We start from the raw sequence: 14,930 nt of genomic DNA on the forward strand, positions 1-14,930 counted from the left end.
ATAAATGTGCTAAACGAATGAGGGTAATTATTACAAAGGAGGGCAAAGCTAGACGGATTGGACTCAGAATGGAGTTTAGTAGAAAAAATGATTCATGAATAATGGGTAGATGTTTAAGAAAATTGTTCCTGACTCACAATAAAGAAATGTCCCAGTGAGAAAGAAGGATTCTTGGAAGAGAATAACTAACCGTGGTTAACCAAGGTAGTTACAGATAGTATGAAATTGAAACAAAAAAAATAATGTGGCAAAGGTTAATTCTGGGGTTCCCGATTACTGTAGTGATCTCTCTCCAACAGGCTCTGAAACTTTAAAGACCCGGAATGCCGCACTAGGGCAACTCCGCTGGAGAGAGTGCTGAACCAAACTCACTGTTTACAGTCAGACCAGTGAGTTGGAACTTATCTCCACACAGTAATCACGACCGCCACCCATGCCTGGGCGATTCCCTCTCTTGTTGGTGGGACAACGGCCACCTGGTACCTACCCACTCGGGCAGTACCCCCAAGAGAGAGAAAAAGAGAGATCTAACTGCTTATCCTGGCCAGCAACCACCCTTGAGTGGGCAATTTGAATCAGCCGGATCACCTTCTGGTCCTTGACACTGGAATTATAGTCTGGGATCTGCTGTGAACTCAGCCAAAATTGGTGTACCCGGAAGGAGCACAGATGGACTCAGATATGAGTTCAAAATTACCAGTAAACTTTATTACAGAAAACTCAACTTGCCCAATCTGCGCAATACATCAATAAAACTTATGCTCTATACTATGACATAAAACAGAAAACTGGAGCAGGCACAGCGCAAATATTTAACCTTATACAATTTACAGGATACTCATCCTTTAAAAATCACACAAAACCCTCCCCCCGATGCCTAGCCAACTACTCCAGGGTATGAGTATCCCTGGCCTGAAAAGGGTTCTTACGGTCTCAGAGGGACTTGTTGCTTTGTCCGGTGGGGCTCCTTCTCTGCCTCGGGTGTTGTTGCGGACTTCCGAGGTCTGAGGTCGCAGACAGGGTCGATGTCTTCAGCCCCAAGGGGTTGGTGTTCAGAGGAGCTCAGGGCGAGGAGAGTGGAAAAGAAGAAGAGCTCCCTGATAGCTGGCCTACTGCCCCTTTTACCCTTGCGATTCCAAAGGGCCGGACGGCTCCGCCGCCCAGGTAATTCCATTTCACAAGCATCTCCAATAATTGCTGGGGCTGGTTTAATCTCATCATTTGTGGAAACAGAAGGGTCGATATTGTCCCGAATTCACTTAACTGGAATTTTGACAACTTCCTGGAGCCTCTCAAACTGTTTTCAGTTAGTGTGAATCATTATCCCATTAACTAGATAGGCTCCATTGTGCACAGTTTCACGTTTGTTACCATTTCTATGCCTGACCCTGGATACGATGTCTGGCAGGTGCGGGTTTTGTTGATTGAGAAGTCTCATACCTCTGAAGATCTCTGTCTCCAGATGCCTGCACAGATGCCAGGTTGACCAGCTCTTTACAAAAAGCCATTTTCTTTCAGTCCTTTCCTTTAAAACTGGGGATTGCCCTGAAACTGCTATGAGTGTACAGAAAATGAAGAGAAAGTCAACAGAGGTCACTTAGAGAATGAAGGCAATGAAATAATAGTACGTAAGTTACAGAAGAGGTGACTAAATCTTTTGTTATCAGCCTTCACAGTAGGAGTCACTAACAGCATTCCAAAGCATTAAATAATCATGGAACACAATGTAGAGAGGAATCAGATACAATAACTGTCACTCAAGAAATGAACCAGGAAAGCTAATGTTTCTCAACCTGATGGGTTGCTTCTAGGAAACTAAAGGAAGTAACTACAGCGATAGTGGATGCTCTGGTAGTAATCTTCCAAGGGTCATTAGATATTGGAAAAGTCCTGGAGGATTAGAAAACTGCCAGTGTAACGCTTTTATTTTTAAAATCAAAGGAGACAAAAAATAGGAGCTAAAGGCTTAACATCTTAACATCTGTCTTTGGGAAAATGCTAGGCCTGTAAGAAAAAATGTAATAGCAGAGCATTTAAAAATATGTAATATTATTAAGCTGAGTCAACATGGCTTCATGAAGGGGAAATCATCCCTGACAAATTTATTAGAATTCTTTGAGGGGGTACAAAGCAGCATCATTAAAAGGGAACAAAGAGATGTAATATCTTCAGATTTTTGAAAGGTGTTCAAAAATGTACTGCACATTAGGCTACTTCAAAAGAACCCAGCGATTTGGAGGGGCACAGATAGAGGATTGGTTATCTAAAAGAGGAGAGAGGGTAGTCAATTTGTAGAATTCTTTATGACAGAGTTTGTAGAGGCTGGGTCATTAAGTCTGTTCACAGCTGAGCATGATATTTTTTCATTGTTAAAGGACTCGATGGTTATGGGCAAAGGCAGGAACGTCGAGCTGCGGATTATAAGACCATCGTTGATCTCACTGAATGGTGGAGCAAACTTGATGTGCTGAATGATCTCCTTCTGTTCTTGAGTCTTATGATGTTTTATTGATAGTTTGAACTACTGTCCTATCAAGCAAAATTCTTCTTAGGAGAGTGCTCTCTCAATTTTAATGCTATATTATTTTATTGCAGCAAATACCTATTTTCATAGAAGTTTGATCTTCTAAATTTACTTGAAATAACTCCAAACTGTTTTCACTGATTTCTGCTCCCAAAGGAGTTCATTTCCTCACACACCCAAGATGGATTCTGTTTCTTGTGAAAGCAGTTATTTATTGATACACAAAACGGTTGATTGTCCCTTTTAGCTTCTCAAGTCGGTAGAAAATTGACATTCTCACATGGGTGCTTCAGACTCTGATGAGATTGGGATGCAACTCAGCTGCAGGATTTGTCCCAACTTCATAAGTCACTAAGAAATGTTTGTGAGAAGATTGGCAGAAATCTCAGGGAATTGCCATAAGCAATTTTTGGAAGGATAACTGTGAGAGTTCTGGTTATTCATTTATTCTTCAGTGAAGTGCATTATTAAACTAACATTTTCACAGATCACCAATTTTTATCAAAACTAATCTCAGTGTGGTGCAAGCGTGCAAATTGTTAGGTTAATGGTTAAGATGGGCAGTGAATCGCAGAAAACATTAATCCTTATCCATTGATAAGATGGGATGGAGTATGTTTCTCCACGGTACATTTTATTGAAGCCATGGAAAATAAGTAAGTTGTCAAACTGCAAATGGAATAGGAATATTGTGACCAGAAGAGGAATTTCCTTTGCATTTCTCAGACGATAGAAACCCATGTTAGAATATAACAATATAAGAAATAGGAGCAAGAACAGATTATTCGGACCTTCAGATAACAAGGTGTAGAGCTGGATGAACAAAGCAGGCCAGGCAGCATCAGAGGAGCAGGAAAGCTGATGTTTCAGATCTGGATTCTTCTTCAGAAAAAGGATTTGTGAAGAAGAGCCCAGACCCAAAACATCAACTTTCCTGCTCCTCTGATGCTGCCTGGCCTGCTGTGTCCGTCTAGCTCTGCACCTTGTTATCTCTATTTGGACCTTCAAGCCTTTTTCATCAAAACTTCAATTTCACGTCCATTATTCATAAACCTTGACTCTCTTGTAGATCAAAAAACTGTCTGCACAATCTAGAAGTTATTAAATTCCCTACCCATTTCTCTCTAAAGCAGACAATTTAATGGTGTTTTGTGAGTAAAAGGATTCTGCTGGTGTTTCTTTTTACGGAGGCTATGGGGGGGGGTGGGCAGTGGGGAGTGGAGTGTTGCAACTTGTAGGGGAGGGCTATTGTGTATTGGGCTCAGCTGTGAGGAGGGTGTGTTGGGACACCGGTGTTCCACCCAGCAGGATTTTGGCAAATTTCAGGGTCAGCAGTGGGGAGACAGTGTCAGGACCAGTGGGGGAGGCGGTGTTATCAAAGCTGGGACAAGAAGATGGGGCTATCAGTCTGGCAGGGGCAGTGGAATTGTGTTGGATTAGGGGGATTACTGACTGAGAGGAGGTATTGTCGGACTCCAGGCAAAGTGTAACAAGTCGGGAGAGATGTAGTTGTGGGTCAGTGTGGTGAGTCCAGTTACAGGGTAGGTTTTTAATTGTCTAACCTTTCTTAGATAACTATTACTTTACCTTAATATTCCAAATTCTCCTAGATAGAGGAGAATTGACCATCAAATCCTACCGATTATACGGTGTTTGGTGCAGATGTGCTGCTCCAGTGACTATCTGGCCACCAGAATATCTGGGTCATTATATCCCTTTGCAGTTTCTTTGGGCTGGGGACCACCTCCCCCATCCCTGGTAGGTTTGAAGACAGAGTGCACTAAAATCCGGCAATTGGCCTTCTCAGAAACCTGCCAGCTCACAAATTGGCTCACATGATACAAGCATACATGTTGAAATTGCTCAGCCCTCTAATCCTTGGGCCTGTTGAATCGCTGAAGTGGTGAATGAATTTGACCTGTGGTGGGGCGAGTCCTCTGCTAACTGGGAAACCGGGCAGCTTTGGCTGCATGCACTGATGTCAGAAAAGTGGGAGGATTCCTTTGTACATTGCCAGTAATGTTGTTACAGGAAACAGAAGGAAAATAAAGTGAATTAAAGGCTCTCGGGTCAATTGAGTGGACAGCGGTTGATGCATTGCGATGCCAATTCCTGCACCAACTGCGGTTAGCATGAAGGGCCTGCCTTTTTCACCTTCACCTGTCATCTGAGGTGTTCTGGCTTTCAGGTAGAACCAACACCAGTCACCTCTCTCTGATGAGAGAGCAGCTCTGTGGGACTATGATGACTTTAACTTTTATTTACAACACATAGTATAGACAGTAATCCAGATGATTGGTGATACAAATAGAGGTAAATAATTTAGATCTAATTATCATTGCAGAAACATGGTTAAGGAGATAATAGGTGCAAAATTAATATTCCAAGATAGACAAAATTCCAAAAGGCACAGGTACAATGGCAAATGGTAAGGGTATGCCATACACTAAAGAATCCACAAAAGTTTTAGTGAGAAAGATTCTGGTCTCAGAAGATCATGAAGCAGAATCACTAGGGATGAAAGTTAAAATAACAAGTAACAGAAGACATTGGTGGGAACAGTTTGCATGCCTTAACAGTAGTTATGAAATTTCACAGCATACTATACAAAAAATTAATAAAGTTTCCAACAAAAGCAGTATGGTAATTTGGACATACTTTAATCATCATATAGTCTGAGGTAATTAAATCGGCAAGAATGCTGTCAAAGAGACCTTTGTAATATGTTTAGATGACAGTTATTTGGTTTAGAAGGGGTGGACGCTAGGAAGTTGTTTCCGTTAGGCGGGGAGACTAGGACCCATGGGCACAGCCTTAAAATTAGAGGGGGTAAATTTAAAACTGAAATGAGACGACATTTCTTCAGCCAGAGAGTGGTGGGCTTGTGGAATTCATTGCCACGGAGTGCAGTGGAGGACGGGAAGTTGGATGCCTTCAAGGCAGAGATCGACAAATTCTTGACCTCAGAAGGAATCAAGGGCTATGGGGGAGAGTGCAGGGAAGTGGAGTTGAAATGCTCATCAGCCATGATTTAAATGGCGGAGTGGACTTGATGGGCCGAATGGCCTTACTTCCACTCCTATGTCTAATGGTCTTATTTGGAGCAACACCTTGTAGAACTGATCAGTGATAAAGCTATAATAGATCCAGAATTATGTAATGAAGTCTGGTTAATTAGAGATGTTGTAGAGAAGAATCTACAGGGAAATAATGATCATTGTACCATTGAATTCCATGTTAATTTTGACAGTGGCATACTCTGAATGCAAATGACAATCTTAAACTTGAAGAAAGCCAATTATATAGATATGAGAGGAGAAATGGCTAAGGCTAGCAAAATCTTACCAAGGAAGACCCTTATGGGGAGGGAATGGCCTACTGTTATTATCACCGGACTTTTAATCAAAAGACCCAGTTAATATTCTGGGTACAAAAACATAAGTTGATGGAAAAGCTCAGCAGGTCTGGCAGCATCTGTGAAGAAACAGAGCACTACGTGTCAGTTAGCCTCATGTCATTTTTTGGGAAAATGCTGGAATCTGTGAATAAAAACGCACTAACAATGTGCTTAGAAAAGCATAGTATGACCAGAACAAATGGACATGATTTTACAAACAAAAATACTGTTTGACAAATTTACTGGAGTTTTTGAAGATATAATTAGATAGATAAAGGAGAAAATGTAGATGCAGCATACCTGAATTTCCAAAAGGTACCCAATAAGGCACCACATAAAAAGTTATTAAGAAAGAAAGGAACTCAAGCAGTTGGTAATATATTAGCGAAGTTCGAGGTTTAGTTCACAGTAAGGAAAGAGGGAGTGGCATAAATGAGACATTTTTAAATTAACAAGCAATGAAAAAGAGAGTGCCATCAGGGTCACTGTGGAGTTCAGCCATCTACTGTTTACATTGATAAATCAGGAAAAGAGAAAGAGAGTAATGTATCTAAGTTTGCTGATGATACATTTTTTTACAAAAAAGCTATGGGAAGGGCACAAACGGGCTCCAAGTTAAAACTGTACAGGGTTAAATGACTTGGTAACAAGACGACAGATAGTTTATAAGGTGGGGAACTGTGAAGTTATTCATTTTGATCATTGTATTAAAACAGAATATTTCTTATCAGTGGGAAACTTGCAATTAAAAATATTCAAAAAGACTGGGGTGTGCCTATGTAAGGAATGCCGAAAGTTAGCAAGGAATTAGGAAGGCAAATAATATGTTGGCCTTCATTGCAGGAGAGCTGGAGGACAGGAATAAGGAGGTCATGCTACAATTGTATGAGATTTTATGAGACTGCATCTCGAGTTTTTAGTTTTAATGTACGCATTTATCTCTGTCACCGTTTATCTGCCAGTGACTCTCTAAGTTATTTTCCCAGTCAACTTTAGTTGATCCTTTCTTCAGAACTTTATAATTACCTTTATTTATATCAGGGACATTAGTTTCAGACCCAAGATCCTTGTTCTCAAGCTGAATAAAAAAATTCTATCATCTTAAGTATATTCTCGTCTAAATGATTCTTTTTTACTTGGCGTCTACAATTAGTCATCGTTAAAATAGCTTGTCAGCTGATTGGCAACAAATTGTTTTAAAATAACTGTAATTATAATTACTTTGGAAGTCTGTATTGGGCCTGTATCATTTACATCTAATATTTACTTACAGTTTTGCTGTGCTCTTGCAGAATTCAGTGATAATCTGCTCAAAATTCCTAACTTTTAGGGCTAGATTTTATGCTTCCCCACTGGCAGATGTGAAAGTGGTAAAACTTCTAAAATCTAGCCATTGCCCTGCCCGCCACCTACCTGCCTACCCCGTCTAAAAGCGTACAAGATTGGCAGAGGTGTTGGCAGCCCACTGTAGACTTTCCTGAGGCATTCAAATGACCAATTTGTCCAGCTGCTGCAATTCTCACTGCAGCAGGCAGAGAACCACAACATGCAGGAAACCTGCAGTTTTACATCCTCAAGCTGGCGCCGGGCAATTTAGGGCAGGGGTAGGCGGGGAGGAAGTCCTCCCTCAAAGGCCCCCTGTACCCACAGGTGCTCCTATCCTCCAAGATCATCCTTTCCACTTTATCCACCCAACCCCTGTCCACACTGGGTCTTCAAGGCCACATACAACCGCAGCTACGCCCAGCCTAGCTCCCCATCATCCCTCCGCTCATACCTCCATTCTACAGTGGCTCAGAGGTTAGTACTACTGCCTCACAGTGCCAGGAACCCCCAGGTTCAATCCCAACCCTGGGTGACTGTGTGGAGTTTGCACGTCCTCCCCATGCCTGTGTGGGTTTCCTCTGGGTGCTCCGGTTTCCTCCCACAGTCCAAAGATGTGCAGGCTAGGTGGATTAGCCATGGGAAATGTAGGATTATAAGGTTAGGGTAGAGGAGTGCGTCTGGGTGGGATACCCTTCAGAGGTGCAGTGGAGAGTCGATGAGCTGAATGGCCTGCTTCTACATAGTCAGGATTTTATGATTCCTTCCTTCCTCCATCCTGGGCTGCTAGCCAAGCCTAGGCAATCTTTAAGTTCAGACCCCTATTCATCAGAATTGAGCTACATAAGGATGTGTTGGGCCAAATAACCAGTAGCTTGGTAAAAGAGATAGATGTTAATTTGTGATAATGGGAACTGCAGATGCTGGAGATTCCAAGATAATAAAATGTGAAGCTGGATGAACACAGCAGGCCAAGCAGCATCTCAGGAGCACAAAAGCTGACGTTTCGGGCCTAGACCCTTCTGTAGAGGCAAGGAGGAAATTCCAGACGTTGGATCCTAGAGAACCACAGACAGAGCCCAGAATGATGGAGCAATTAAAATCAGGGATGCTCAAGACACCAGAATTAAATGAGTGCAGATATTTTAGGTGATTGTGAAGCTGGCCTAGATTACAGAGACAGGGAGAGTGAGGCCATGGAGGGATTAGAAAAGAAGAATAAAGAATCAAAAACTGATACGTTGCTTTACCAAGATGTAGTGTAGGTTAAAAAATACAGGGGTGAATGGAAAATAGGATTTGTTACAATTTAAGACAATTGGTGCAATTTAATTGAGTTTTGAATGACCACAAATTTACGGAGGGTAGAAAGTGGGTGACCTACAATCAGTGACTATGTTTAAAGCAGAGGTAGATTTCTTTAATAACAAAGGAATCCATGGTTATCACAGGTGGAATGGAATATGTAATTGTATCCACAAGCAGAGGAGCTTTGATCTTAGTGAATGGTGCAACAGAGTCGAGGTACCCAATTGCCTATGCCTGGTTTCAGTCCACGTACTCACAAGTCCGGCCAGGCACGCATTCTCATATATAGAGGTTGGTTGTTGATATATTGGTTATGCATTAGTTCTTTTATGTCAGGTGGCGATATTATACATGCATCAGTGAACACACTTGCGCAGAAATTTTCTAGCAGCCTGTTCTAGTGGCGTTCAACTAGTAACCCAGGTGCAATGTTATCTTTTTTCTGTATGTATTGTGCTGCAGTTGATCCTGTATGAAAGAACAGGACTTTTTTTGCCTATCAAGAAATAAATACAGCAAGTAAATGCATGCAAATAAATAGGTCTCATTATGACATGGGAAGCATTCTGAATGCTTAACATCTTCATCTGAAATTTACTAAACAATTAATATCTTCACATTGGGATCTGATTATATAAGTTTCACTTTCACTGGTTGAGCGGATATCTGTCCTGTTCTTTTTGAGGTAATTATCTAAGTGTTTCACTTCTCCCTCATTTAAATCATTTAAATCATTAAATCATTTTCTGTATTTTCATTCAATATAATTGTAGCTTTGCATTGTACTTCTTTGCCTGCATGAACATTGGGACAAAATGAGTATCCCCTTGTGGTTTAAACATGGCTTTCAGGGATGAGTTCTTGGAACAAGCTAATCCAATTTAGAGTGGTTAGTTCTTGGGCTCTTATTATCTTCAAATATATCTTTTAGCCACCTGCAGCTGGTGGCCTTCTCAGAAGAATGTTGAGAACTGCTGCCTATATGAGGAGGTTGAACTAAACAGCTTCCTTTTATGTTATTGTTTAATGTGCATTGTTGTGGAAAAGCAAATTAGGCATCAGTATGGAAAAGAAAACAATTTTCATCACAGTGTGTTCACTTATAAACCGATACTGTCATTAAATGTGTTCTTCCACAATGATGTGTGAAGGGGCTTTGAATTTCACAGTATCTTGGTCACATTGAATTGGAGCACCATGCACTGTGTTGCTATTCCATCCAGTTCACTAAATAATCCTGCCACAGCCCTTTAATAATGCTGACTCTAGCATTGCAGTAGTTTCCCCTGCTGGTTTTATGGTCTATAATATGGCCCTGTTGGAGGGTCAAAGTTAACAACAGAAAGACAGGGAGATGGAGGGATGGAAGTTTATGAATCACATAATGAGCAGGTTATTATCAGACTTGCTACAATCATCATCAGTTCTCAGACTTCTTTATTTAATCTTTGCTGTTTCACAGCCTTTCACAGCTCCTTGTCAGTTGGCAGCCATAACAGATATTTAGGCCAAGTACCAGAATGTGAGGTTTTATTATTACTTCTGGTATGACAGACTCACCAGATTCAGCTTTAACACCACTCAGCCTCAAAATTAACACATGGGAAGTCTTGCAGTTCCAAGTATGGTGTGGCCAGCTGCTTCAGCGCTATCCTAACAAAGGTCTAATTCACCTCAATTGGCAGCTCTCACTTTGAAATAATCACACACTCATTTTGCTTTCTGTCTGCGTGAATACAAGTGAAATGGTGCTAACTTAATGTGTACTGCAGCAACTATAACTCCCCCACCATAGCTCATGAAGATCACTTTTGACAGTGTGTTCTTCTACTGAGCATATGGTACCTGGTACTTTCAGTTCGTTTGGCAAAGCCATTTATAGCTCATAGAGAAAAATAAAATAAATGAAATCTGTTCATACAACATCATACAACATGGAAGTATCTCAAGGAGCTTCAGACAATGAATTAAGTTTGAAGCAGTGATTGTTGCTGATGTTGAGAGCAAGATTTTATGTAACACAGCAATGTGCAAAAGGAGAGTTTGATATTTTATTCCATGTATGTACCTCCACAGAAGACCAGTTGTGTTATTTATTGCAGTTGTCCCTGTTCTTCTCATTAGTTTTATTCATTTCGCCCAGAGAATCCACAAGCCTCTACCAGTGGTTTTGTTTCAGTGCTCCAAGGGAAACTAATTTCGGTACAAATGTAATTAAAGTTTAAGATTATTGAGTCATAGTTCTGGAAAAATGTGAAAATAGTTAAGACCTATGTGCAACTTTAATGTACCGTATCACTATTGATACTTTAAAAAAATTAACTGACAATTTTTCTCATGTGGCTTCTCTAGCACTCATTCTCAACAAATTATTTCATGCTTTTGCATTTGCATGTTGGAATGAAGTACATATGATTATTTGCAGTACCGGAAGTATAGTACGCACTAGGATGTGGGCCCTGAGATTGTCCATCACATGGCAACAACAATTTTAGATGTCTTCTTAACATTTAAGAGTCACCAAGCTATCAGATAATCTTTCTTTACTACAGTTTCTTTTTGCTGTACTATACTATGCTATCAGCAATTTCAGAGTTTTGAATAAAAGTAAATTGCAATTTGTACATTTAAATTACAGGTTATAGATGTTTACTGGGGACTGGATCCAGAAGAATGGGACAGCCCAGAGCTCCATAGGATTCGGATGAAACTTTTAGAAGATTGCCTGAAAACATCTGCTGGTCCATGCTTTGTTGTGGGTATACAAGTATTTACATATAGCCTTAGATATTATGTGTGTATATGGCCTGAAAGCATTTTTGCGGCACGGTGGCTCAGTGGTTAGCACTGCAGCCTCACAGCACCAGGGACCCGGGTTCAATTCCAGCCTCGGGCGACTGTCTGTGTGGAGTTTGAACATTCTCCCCGTATCTGCGTGGGTTTCCTCCGGTGCTCCAGTTTCCTCCCAAGTCCAAAGATGCGCAGGCTAGGTGGATCGGCCATGCTAAATTGCCCATAGTGTTCAGGGGTGTGTGGGTTAAAAGGGGGATGGGTCTGGGTGGGATGCTTTAAGGGGCGGTGTGGACTTGTTGGACCAAAGGGCCTGTTTCCACACTGTAGGGAATCTAATCTAATTGTGTTTCCTGTTTTATATCAAAATTGTTATTCAATGGCAGTACCTCTGAGCCTATATTATAAAATGGTAAGTTTTGAGAGAGCAGTTAACATGCTGGCTCAGAAGAATAAAAAAAGAAAGAAACATTTGGGATGAAACAACATAATTCATTCAGAGATTTAAATGCACTTTAAGTGATGGGATTCACTTTCTCTCTTTTCTTCGATTAAGCTTGTCTTTCTTGAAGGTAAGTTTTAATCACTAATTTGGGAGATGAATCCAAAATCAACATCTTAAAGTTAATATCTGGCCTACAACAGAGGGACTCTCATAAAATAAATGACGTACTAGAAATTTGAAAATGGATTGAGAACAGATGGAAAACCATGTTTTGTGTGTCTGTCGAATTTTCAGTAAGCCACATGCGGGTTTCCAATACTGGGTGATCCCCTGGAATTAAGTGTCCTTAGTTCTTTCCACTTAAGTCAGAAGCTCCCGGGGATAGCTGACAGACAGGAAATTCCAGTGTGGAATGATTGCCTGAAACTAAAGGTGGGTAGTGCCTGAGGCATGGGCAGGGAGCAGGGAGTGAGAATTTAGAGTCTAGTCTACAAAAACACGCAGGCATGAGTCACATAAATAAATCCACAGGCTCACCAGATAATCAACCACCTATCCCATGAGATTTGTACAACTCTAAATTACAATGGCAAAGAAAGAAAATTTTATTTTATATTCAGTCATTCCATTCAACTCATGTTTTGTCTTAAAATTAATATTCTTGACCAAGGTAAAGAGGATCCAGGTGCAAAAGGCAGAGAACTAATGGGTACTTAGTGGACTGGTAGCGTGTAGCATTCAAAGCTCATTTTCTTTACGCACTGGACATTCCTGGCTCGTGCCCTTACAATCCTATACCTTTATTCAAAACCAAGATTCCTTGCACTCTTAGTAGCTCCTGTACTGGAACTTCTTTAGATCATTGGGAAACCCTGCAGGGATATACATTAATAAGCGATACTAGATGTCTGATAATGAAGGCAGTCAGCAAAGTGTCCAGGCACTAGCTATGCAAATAGAAAATTTTCTCCTGGGGAACCAATAATCGATCCTGTGAGATTCTTAGGTAATCCAGAAGAGTTGATAATCTTAATTGAAAGCAAGGCCACATTTGTGGAGCAGTGTCTTATAAATTTTGTCCCAACAAACCTGGTGATAGCAGACACGCGATTAAAATGTGGTGATTTAGAAATTTACCCACAAACATATGTTAGATTATAGGCTTACATTTATCTGTAATGGCTTATTTTTATATAGATTCAATTTTACTTCCCCTTCTGAGTTCAAGAAATATATTTTCAAAATCCAGGAATGAGCACTTGCATCACCCACCTAACATAACAGAAAAAAAATGTTCCTTTAAAAATCGGCATTGTAATTCAGTTTCTGCTGCAAATTTGCTAAGAATTCAGTTTTTTCATGAGTAGGGATCAATTAAGTTCAACCTGTGCAATTTTCTACATAATAGATAACAAGGTGTGGAGCTGGATGAACAAAGCAGGCCGAGCAGCATCTCAGGAGCACAAAAGCTGACGTTTTGGGCCAAGACCCTTCTTCAGAGAGGGGGATGGGGAGAGGGTTCTGGAATAAATAGGGAGAGAGGGGGAGGCGGACCGAAGATGGATAGAGGAGAAGATAGGTGGAGAGGAGAGTATAGGTGGGGAGGTATGGAGGGGATAGGTCAGTCCAGGGAAGACGGACAGGTCAGGAAGGCGGGATGAGGTTAGTAGGTAGGAAATGGAGGTGCAGTTTGAGGTGGGAGGAAGGGACAGGTGAGAGGAAGAACGGGTTAGGGAGGCGGGGACAAGCTGGGCTGGTTTTGGGATGCAGTGGGGGAAGGGGAGATTTTGAAGCTTGTGAAGTCCACATTGATACCATTGGGCTGCAGGGTTCCCAAGCGGAATATGAGTTGCTGTTCCTGCAACCTTCAGGTGGCATCATTGTGGCACTGCAGGAGGCCCATGATGGACATGTCATCTGAGGAATGGGAGGGGGAGTTAAAATGGTTCGAGACTGGGAGGTGCAGTTGTTTATTGTGAACCGAGTGGAGGTGTTCTGCAAAGCGGTCCTCAAGCCTCCGCTTGGTTTCCCCGATGTGGAGGAAGCCACACCGGGTACAATGGATACAGTATACCACATTGGCAGATGTGCAGGTGAACATCTGCTTAATATGGAAAGTCATCTTGGGGCCTGGGATGGGGGTGAGGGAGGAGGTGTGGGGGCAGGTGTAGCACCCCTGCGGTTGCAGGGGAAGGTGCCGGGTGTGGTGGGGTTGGAAGGGAGTGTGGAGCAGACAAGGGAGTCACAGAGAGAGTGGTCTGTCTGGAAGACAAGGGTGGGGATGGAAAAGTGTCTTTGGTGGTGGGGTCGGATTGTAGATGGCAGAAGTGTCGGAGGATGATGCGTTGTATCCGGAGGTTGGTGGGGTGGTATGTGAGAACGAGGTGGATCCTGTTGGGGCGGTTGTGGCGGGGGCAGGGTGTGACGGATGTGTTGCGGGACGATGAAAGGTCTAGGCCCGAAACGTCAGCTTTTGTGCTCCTGAGATGTTGCTTGGCCTGCTTCACACTTGGTTACCTTAGATTCTCCAGCATCTGCAGTTTCCATTATCTCTGATCACAATTTTCTACATGTTTGCCCTGATTATAAACTTCAGTGTCACATTCAGAAAATTGTTCCTCACTGTGTAGTAGTTTTTCATTAATCCCTACAACACAAATAGCACTGATTTTTCATGCTCAGTGGTATTTAATATTAATCTATTCAGTAGGCACCCTAGAGATATCCCATCCAAAAGCTCGAATCTCTTCTGCACACCTCGAATACTAGTCCAGAGGACCTCAGCAGAAATGATACTAAAAAAGTTTATTTAGTAAGGATGAAGTTAATTGTCACAATATCAATATAGTACAATAACATGCACAAAAGTCCATTATAAAATAAACCAACATGATTGTCTGTGAAATACCAAATAAATACAATTTATTTTAATTATAATTTCCTTGTATGTTGTTCCTTTACTTATAAGAAGCTCTTAAATATAATGCTAATAAAGTACTAAACCATGAAATTTACACTTGGGCAATCAAAGCTTTGAGTTCAGTCTGTGTGTTGCACTCCACTTGAAAGTTGAATGTTAATTTTTGCAAACTGGATCCAGCTTTGTTGCTTTACTTGCAGGCTTGATCTTAAATTCCATTCCT

The 14,930-nt window shown here is 41.4% G+C and overlaps 1 protein-coding gene across 1 annotated transcript in view; it reads left to right on the forward strand.

Moving 5' to 3' along the window:
* LOC125466017 (NACHT and WD repeat domain-containing protein 2) overlaps positions 1–14,930 on the forward strand; it is a 108,453-nt gene that overhangs the window by 59,399 nt on the left and 34,124 nt on the right. Inside the window, exon 3 of the mRNA XM_048560144.2 lies at positions 11,191–11,307. Within this exon, the coding sequence (XP_048416101.2) occupies positions 11,191–11,307 (117 nt within the window). The remainder of the gene's footprint in view (positions 1–11,190; positions 11,308–14,930) is intronic.

Source organism: Stegostoma tigrinum, chromosome 1 (genome assembly GCF_030684315.1).
Source record: "Stegostoma tigrinum isolate sSteTig4 chromosome 1, sSteTig4.hap1, whole genome shotgun sequence".
Lineage (NCBI taxonomy): Eukaryota > Metazoa > Chordata > Chondrichthyes > Orectolobiformes > Stegostomatidae > Stegostoma > Stegostoma tigrinum.